Source organism: Oryzias latipes, chromosome 13 (genome assembly GCF_002234675.1).
Source record: "Oryzias latipes chromosome 13, ASM223467v1".
Taxonomy (NCBI): Eukaryota; Metazoa; Chordata; class Actinopteri; order Beloniformes; family Adrianichthyidae; genus Oryzias; species Oryzias latipes.
Genome location: NC_019871.2, coordinates 31,509,952 through 31,517,697, shown reverse-complemented (window position 1 = coordinate 31,517,697; position 7,746 = coordinate 31,509,952). Strand labels below are relative to the sequence as shown.

Genomic DNA, 7,746 nt, shown 5'->3' with positions numbered 1-7,746 from the left:
GAGAGGTGCAACAGGAAGTGGAAGGTCAAACTAAAAGCTTGGTACAGGAAGTGGTGCAAAAACCAAAAGGGTTGGTGTGAATGTAGCATGAACTGCATGGTTGAGAGGAACAGACATTTCTGTGCTGGCCAAGACAGGCTGGTTCTATTTAGTTTCATAGATTAGCATGTAGTATTTAAAAAACATCAATTAAAAATGAACTTTCAGGTAAATCTTTAACTCTTGTAGTCATTTTTCTGGGTTACAGTTGAAACTCAAGTGTGACCTACTCTGTCATTTTGATCTCCAGTTAAAGAAATTGTGGAGGTAAAAAGGAGAGGACTCTAATGATCACAAATTGTATTTTTTTTATAAATCAACTGTTTTTTTAATGCAGCAGTAGGGCCATTATTTGTAAAGAAAAACAGAGTGTAGCTCAAATAAGTACAAAAACATGGACACCTTAGATGACAGAGAAAGAAAAAGGAGCAACAGGAGACAGAAACATTCGTCCTCTTAACAGCTGTGTGCACACAGATAAGCTCAATAATATATGAGAATTTGAAAAAAATAAACATATCTTCTGATTATTGCTAAACAAGTAAAAATAAAAGGAATTTTCAATGAAAATGTTTTTTTAGTATTGTTTTCCTGTCCAGCTTTGCACTCGCATCCTTTACGAAATCCGCTCTCCAACTCATGTCTCAACTAGTCATTTTTCAGCAATAATCTTTATGTGAATTATCTGTGCACTGATTGCTTGTTTTGCTCAACCTCCTTTGGTTGTTTCTCATGTCCCACATGATGCTTTCCATCTTCTGAGAGTGCAGCAGGTCGTCTCTGTCCATCCGTCCCAGAGCTGCCATCATTTCCTCCATCACGTTCAACACAGGCTCCAGCAGGATCAGACGGCGGGTCTGCAGCTCTGCCACACTCCCCACTCCACACAGCAGCCCCAGTTGATGGACAGCTCTTCTAGTTTTACTCTGAAAGTCTGCAACAGTTGATCGCGTCACAGACAAGGTTTGCAGTTTGAGCCCAGTTTCATGAATCCTCCTGTTGGCCTCTTGGATGTCGGTCTGAGCTTGAGAGATGAGTCCCTCATAGCGGGACACTTGATTGGAGTAGGACGTTATCTGAGATTCACACCTCCCTACCTCACTGCGAGCTCTGTCTACCTGATCAGAGGCTGAGTCTAGATCATTCTGACCAACAATAGTCATGACTGCCCCTGAAAAAGAGACACTAATCAGACTGAAATACTCCATATTAAACTTTCTGTTGGTGGATGTTGTTCAGTGGATTTACTTACCAGGAATCAATCCCACAATTGGAATGAACATCATGGCAACTCCAACATTTCTCATTGTCTCTGCTTCATCTCTTTTCTTTCTCATGTTGTACAGAGTTGTTTCTGCAGACCGCAGGTTGCGTTTCTCAGTCTTCAGAGCTTCATTGTAACTCTGCAAAGAAGACCTGTGAGAGAGCAGCTGGAGTCTCAAGTCTCCTAGTTCACCTTCTCTCCTCTTCTTCTGTTTCTCTAAAGAACTTTGCTCTGCAGTCAGACTCTCAGTCTCCTCATCGAGGTGCTGCAGTTCTCCAACAGCTATCTGCTCTGACTCTTCCAGGTGCTGCTTCATGTCCTCGATCTCTTGTCTGATGTCATCAAATGTCTGACATCCAGGAAGAACGATGTCAGAGTCCGTACTGAGGAGCATCTCTGACAGGTTGTTGAGGGATTGGAGACCTCTCAGCAGAGGTCCTGACTCCCTCAGAGCCAGGCTGCTCAGGTCTGTGTGCCGTGTCTCCACAGAGCTCAGACTGCAGAGAAGAAGAGAACAGGAAGTCCAACACAGGCCAAAAGACTGAGAAACAAAATGAGACCTTTCATTCTTTGGATTTGGAAAAAAAAAACCTCAATTTCTTGTCAGTTTTGTAGAAAGTTTCTCTTTGTAAAGATCAATAAACATTGAGCACCTAAATGTAATATAACTGAAGATTTTTAGCCTGAACAGCTTTTTAGTTTAAATGAAATCTGGATTGTTCTTTTCTGAAGAACTCTTTTTAAGTGTGTAAAGTCTAGTCTTCACATCTCAGAGGATTTATTACCTGATAATCATAGAATACAGAAACAATCTGCATGTCAAAGGAAACCACCAAATGGGACGCTGCATCCTCCTCATCTCAGGTCGTCTTCAACTCCAAGCTGAAAGTTTGAGACAAACTTAAGAATTCAGATCCAGAAGTTAAATATGAAGTCAAAGAAATGTCTATCCAGTATTTTTACATGAGGCTTGTGAGCTGATCTCTGGTTTCTGAGAAGTGTAGACACATGACCGCCTCACCGTTTACACACTCTTCTTTTTTTGCGACAGTTACAACAAAATTTGGTTGGTTGGAAACACAGAAAGAAGAAATAAAAAGCATAAAGTAAATAGAATGAAAAAAAAGATTTTTTTTTAAATTGAGAATAAGCTTTATTTATACTGTACTTGAAACAACCTGAGCTTTCCTGACAAACACTTCATAACAAAACCACTGGCACAGAAATGTAAAAAAACGATACATTTCAAAATTTTACTTTACAAGTAGAAGTTCTGCTCGTTTTAAAAAAAAAAAAAAAAAAGTTTATCATGATTTGACGTAAGTTCAGAGTGACCCAAACGCTGGAACCCGGAAGGAGACTCGGACAAAGAGGTAAGTTTAGATGGTTTAATGTAGAGGAAGATGAGTATGGCTTCTTTCCAGGAGGAGGCGTGGCAGCTGGCTGGAGGAGTATGGCTGTGGAAATCCAAGAGCGAAAACACAGGAGACCAGAGGACTGCGACCAGGTGAGTATCCGAGGAGGTTTTTCCTGAGACAGAGCGAGAAGCACAATAAGTAAAGCGAGACGTGGCAACATTCAGGAACATGAGTTGACCAGACTATGCACCATTGGAGGAACAACGAACTGGCGTCGAATGATGATCCAGGTGCTCCTTAAGAAGGCAGCTGGTCGCATCCAGAACAAGGAAGGAGGGGGAGAGTAGCTGACAGGCAACATGACAGTACCCCCCCCCCCCCCCCCCCCCTCAACGACCGCCACCTGGCGGTCCAAGACGACGGTCCGGATGGGCACGGTATAAGTCGTTGATGAGGGTATGGTCCAGAATGAGGGAACGGGAGATCCATGAACGTTCGCACATTCTGCCTGCCCATTAGCTTGAGGATGGTACCCGGACGTCAAACTGACCGTGGATCCTAGGGCGGAGCAGAAGGCCTTCCAAACTTGCGATGTGAACTGCGGTCCACGATCGGAAACGATGTCACTGGGTATCCCATGATGATGGAAGACGTGCTGAATGAGAGTGTCTGCAGTTTCCATAGCTGTGGGTAACTGAGGCAGGGGGATAAATTGGGCGGCTTTAGAAAAACGGTCAATGACAGAAGAATGACCGTATGGCCGTATGGACCTGGAGCCCAGAAACAAAATCCACAGAGTTGTGGGACCAGGGACGGCTAGGCGTGGGCAAGGGTAACAATAGTCCAGAAGGGGGCCAGTTGGAGGTTTTAGAACGGGCACAGGTACTGCAGGCTGCGATATACTCCTTGACGTCTCGCTCCAACATAGGCCAGAAAAAACGACGTTTGAGGAGTCAGATAGTCTGGTAAACTCCCCCGTGGCAGGCAATGCGGGAAGTATGACCCCAGGACTTCTGACCTGAGGGAATCAGGGACAAAAAGGGTGCCCGGAGGGCAGGAGGCGCCGGTGGGAATCTCACCTTGAGCTAGTTGGACCTTGTTCTCGATCTCCCAAGTGAGGTTGCCTATGAAACAGTACGTAGGTAGGATGGGAGAGCCAGAGGTGGTTTCCGTGATGGTGTATTTGCAGGACAGAGCATGGGGTTTGATATTACGGCTGCCAGGACGGTACGTGATAGCAAAATGGAAACGATCGAAAAATAAACACCACTGGGCCTGTCGGGAGTTGAGGCGCTTGGCGCTACGGAGATAGGCAAGGTTCTTGTGGTCGGTCCACACTATGAATTGTTGTTCTGCTCCTTCCAGCCAGTGGCGCCATTCTTCAAGTGCCAGTTTGATGGCCAATAACTACTGGTTTCCTACATCGTAGTTTTGTTCCGCTGGGCTTAGTTTACAGGAAAAAAAAGGCGCATGGTTTGAGTTTCCCCGAGCCCTCCTCACGTTGAGATAAGACTGCCCCTACTCCGGAATCCGAGGCGTCTACCTCCACTATGAACTGTTTGGTGATATCAGGTTCAATGAGAATGGGAGCCGAAACAAAAATGGACTTCAGTTTCTTGAACGCGGCGTCAGCCACAGGGTTCCAGCAGTAAGCACGATTGACGGAGGTGAGTTGTGTGAGGGGAGCTGCAATGCTGCTGTAATTGCGAATGACGCAGCGATAGAAGTTTGCGAACTCCAGAAATTGTTGGAGTTTCTTACAAGTCTGGGGAATTTCGCACTTGGTGACAGCCTCGATTTTAGCAGGATCTGGACGGATATTGCCCGCTTCAATGATGTATCCCAAAAAAGGGACGAAGGACACGTGAAATTCACATTTCTCGGCCATAACAAAAACCGGTTTTCGAGCAGTCTCTCAAGGACCAGGCGGACGTGATGTTCATGTTGGGAAGGATCGCCTGAGAAAACGAGGATATCATCCAGATAAACAAAGACGAATCTATTTAAGAAGTCCCTGAGGACGTCATTTACCAGGCTTTGAAACACAGCGGGGGCGTTAGTGAGCCCAAACGGCATAACCTGGTAATGCCCTAGCGTAGTGTTAAACGCTGTTTTCTATTCATCACCTTCACGCATGCGTACAAGATGATAAGCGTTCCTGAGGTCGAGTTTAGTAAAGATTTTAGCTTGCTGGACCGAGTCAAAAACGGATTCAAGTAATGGCAAAGAATACTTATCTTTAACAGTAATTTGATTTAACTTATCCTTCTTTTCTACAAAGAAGAACCCGGTGCTGACAGGGGAGGATGAGAGGCGAATATGACCCAGGGAGAGAGCTTCTTGTATATAATTTTCCATGGAGATTTTTTCAGGTCCCGAGAGATTATATAGTTTACCCTTAGGAATGGGAGCTCCATTTAAAAGCTCGATGAAACAATCATGAGGTTGATGTGGCGGCAGCGTGCTGGCCTTGGATTTACAAAATACAGAACGGAGGTCATGGTAACAGGTCGGAATGTTATAAAGATCGATTTCTTTCCTCTGGCCAGGGTCAGGAACATTGGTCATAGGCATGGCGGAGTGCAGGCAGTTAGCCATACAATAGGTGCTCCAGTTAGCAATGCGTGATGAGCACCAGTCAATATGGGGATTGTGAGTCTGGAGCCACGAGAACCCTAGAATTATGGGAGTTTGCTGACACTGGGTAATGAAAAACTGATGGTATTCACGGAGATTACCGGAGGTGATAATGAGGACGGGGCCGGTGCGCTTAGTGATGCGAGAGAGTTGTTTACCCCCTAGACCAGCAGCTTTAACAAGATTGGCGAGGGTTTCAACTGTAAGCGAGAGATCCTGAACGAGACGCTGATCGATTAAACTGTGCTTCGCCCCAGAATCAATGAGAGCCTTGAGTTCGAAAACTTGGTTTTTATAACTAATCTTGACAGGAACAAATAAGAACTTGGAATGTTGAAGGAGTTCTGAATTTTCCCCCCTTGCCTGTCATCTAATGGGGGGTTCGGGAGTTTAAACGATTGCTACATTGAGAGACCAAATGACCCGCCTGGCCACAATAGAAACATAGCCCCTCGTTACGACGTTTCTTTCTTTCTTCAGAAGAAAGTTTGGAATGACCGATTTGCAGGGGTTCATCAGGATTATAGGTAGATGTCTCCCGGTTGAATAGTGGGACAACAAATACAGAAAGAGCGGGATTAGCTGAGGGAGGTGGTAGCTTACGCTTCTGCTCAGCGAGGCGTTCTTGTAGTCGGACGTCGGATCTTAGGGCGGCAGTGAGGAAGTCTTCAAATGTGTCGGCCTCTGGCTGATAACATAGGTGGTCCTTAATACATTCATTTAATGACTGGTAGAAGATTCCTTTAAGTGCGGATCCGGCCAACCTGCTTCAACTGCTGAAATACGAAAGTCGATGAGATGTTCGCCTACCGGGCGGTTACCTTGTTTGAGACTCAGTAACCGCCGGGTGGCTTCTTCCTGCTTTCGGGGTCGGTCAAACACAAGACGGAATTCTCCTAAGAAGCGGTCGAAAGGGAGATGAGTGATAGGATGGGTGGCCAGAAAAGCTTGAGCCCACTGTAAAGCCTTACTGCGAAGAGAGTTAACAATTAAAGATATTCGGCTGATAGTACCTGGGGGCCTGTTGGAAAATGAGTTGACACTAAAGCAGGAACCCTCCGCAGGTTTCAACATTGCCGTAAAAAGGGTCTGGCTGTAGTCGGACATTTTCCGGGGCGAAGGCGGAAGCGGGATTTGAAGATTGACCGGTTAGTTTCGATCAGAGTCTGTGTGATGCTGTTGAGGCGGCGGAATAGATCCTGCTGGGCGGTAGACATCTGAGTCAGGGCGTCCGATTGATGACTTAAGAGATTTCCTTGTAGAGCAATGGCGTGACGGAGCCCTTCCGGGTCAGCTGGGTCAGGCGCATGGCCAGTTCGTTCTGTCATGATTTGACGTAAGTTCAGAGTGACCCAAACGCTGGAACCCGGAAGGTAAAGACGTAAGTTAGATGGTTTAATGTAGAGGAAGAGGAGTATGGCTTCTTTCCAGGAGGATGCGTGGCAGCTGGCTGGAGGAGTATGGCTGTGGAAATCCAAGAGCGAAAACACAGGAGACCAGAGGACTGCGACCAGGTGAGTATCCGAGGAGGTTTTTCCTGAGACAGAGCGAGAAGCACAATAAGTAAAGCGAGACGTGGCAACATTCAGGAACATGAGTTGACCAGAATATGCACCATAGGAGGAACAACGAACTGGCGTCGAATGATGATCCAGGTGCTCCTTAAGAAGGCGGTGGAGATGATGAGGTAAGTGAAGGCAGCTGGTCGCATCCAGAACAGAGACGGAAGGGGAGAGTAGCTGACAGGCAACATGACAAAAAAACTTGCGTAGCAATTGGCAACAGGCGTATTAGATGGCATCATCAACTTATATTTTAATTGAGAAGCAATAGCAATACAACTTTATAATAAAGTTTTATAAACTTTATTATAAAGCTACAGCAGTTAAAAAAGTATTTCTTTTGAAATTGACAGATTAAAAATTTAGATGTGTATAAATGTCCAATAAGGAGTAAGGATTGTTCTCCCATTGATTGACAGATTCTCTGGTGACACTTTCAGTGGAGGGGGTGTGGATTATGAACAAGCTCACTCCTGATTGGTGACAGCAGTTTCCATAGAAACATTGACTCAGACCAACTCTGACCAATCACTGTTATCTAGCTTCAACATGGCTACCGGTGCAACAAAAACAGTGATCAACATCAGATTCATCCATCCGTCCAGTTCTGATCCAGATTCCAGCTCAGACCAGGAAAACAGAGACGTTCATGGACAGCTGCGTTCTGGACAGCTGCATCAAGCTGAGCCAGCACATCCTCTGCTAATAGTTCAGTTTTTCTAGTTGTTGTTGTAGCTGACAATGGGATTTTTTTTATTTTTTCACACATGTCATCTTTTAGTTTACCGTCAAGTAAGGTTTCTGCAGCCGCATTTAAGCACTCCTTTACAACTGTCACATCGCTGAATGCTTTCTTTCTTGTGTTGCGCCAAAATCCACGCCATCT

General features: G+C 45.4%; 2 protein-coding genes across 5 annotated transcripts in view; one reads left to right on the top strand and one right to left on the bottom strand.

Moving 5' to 3' along the window:
* Positions 1-342: 342 nt before the first annotated feature.
* LOC105355533 overlaps positions 343-7,746 on the bottom strand; it is an 8,460-nt gene continuing 1,056 nt past the window's right edge. The window contains exons 1-5 of one of the 4 annotated variants that reach the window (XM_023961908.1): positions 2,912-3,030; positions 2,267-2,833; positions 2,089-2,185; positions 1,292-1,800; positions 383-1,210 (exon numbers count right to left, since the gene is read on the bottom strand). In XM_023961908.1, coding sequence (XP_023817676.1) covers positions 699-1,210; positions 1,292-1,800; positions 2,089-2,162 — 1,095 coding nt within the window. In that variant the 5' untranslated portion in view covers positions 2,163-2,185; positions 2,267-2,833; positions 2,912-3,030 and the 3' untranslated portion in view covers positions 383-698. Of the gene's footprint in view, positions 1,211-1,291; positions 1,801-2,088; positions 2,247-2,266; positions 3,031-7,746 lie in introns of those variants that run through there. The other 3 variants (XM_023961907.1, XM_023961905.1, XM_023961906.1) reach the window with 3 other exon arrangements.
* The window catches only part of LOC101157877, a 21,623-nt gene continuing 20,820 nt past the window's right edge, over positions 6,944-7,746 (top strand). The window contains exon 1 of the transcript XR_002874502.1: positions 6,944-6,985. The gene's annotated coding sequence lies outside the window, so the exon portion shown is untranslated. The remainder of the gene's footprint in view (positions 6,986-7,746) is intronic.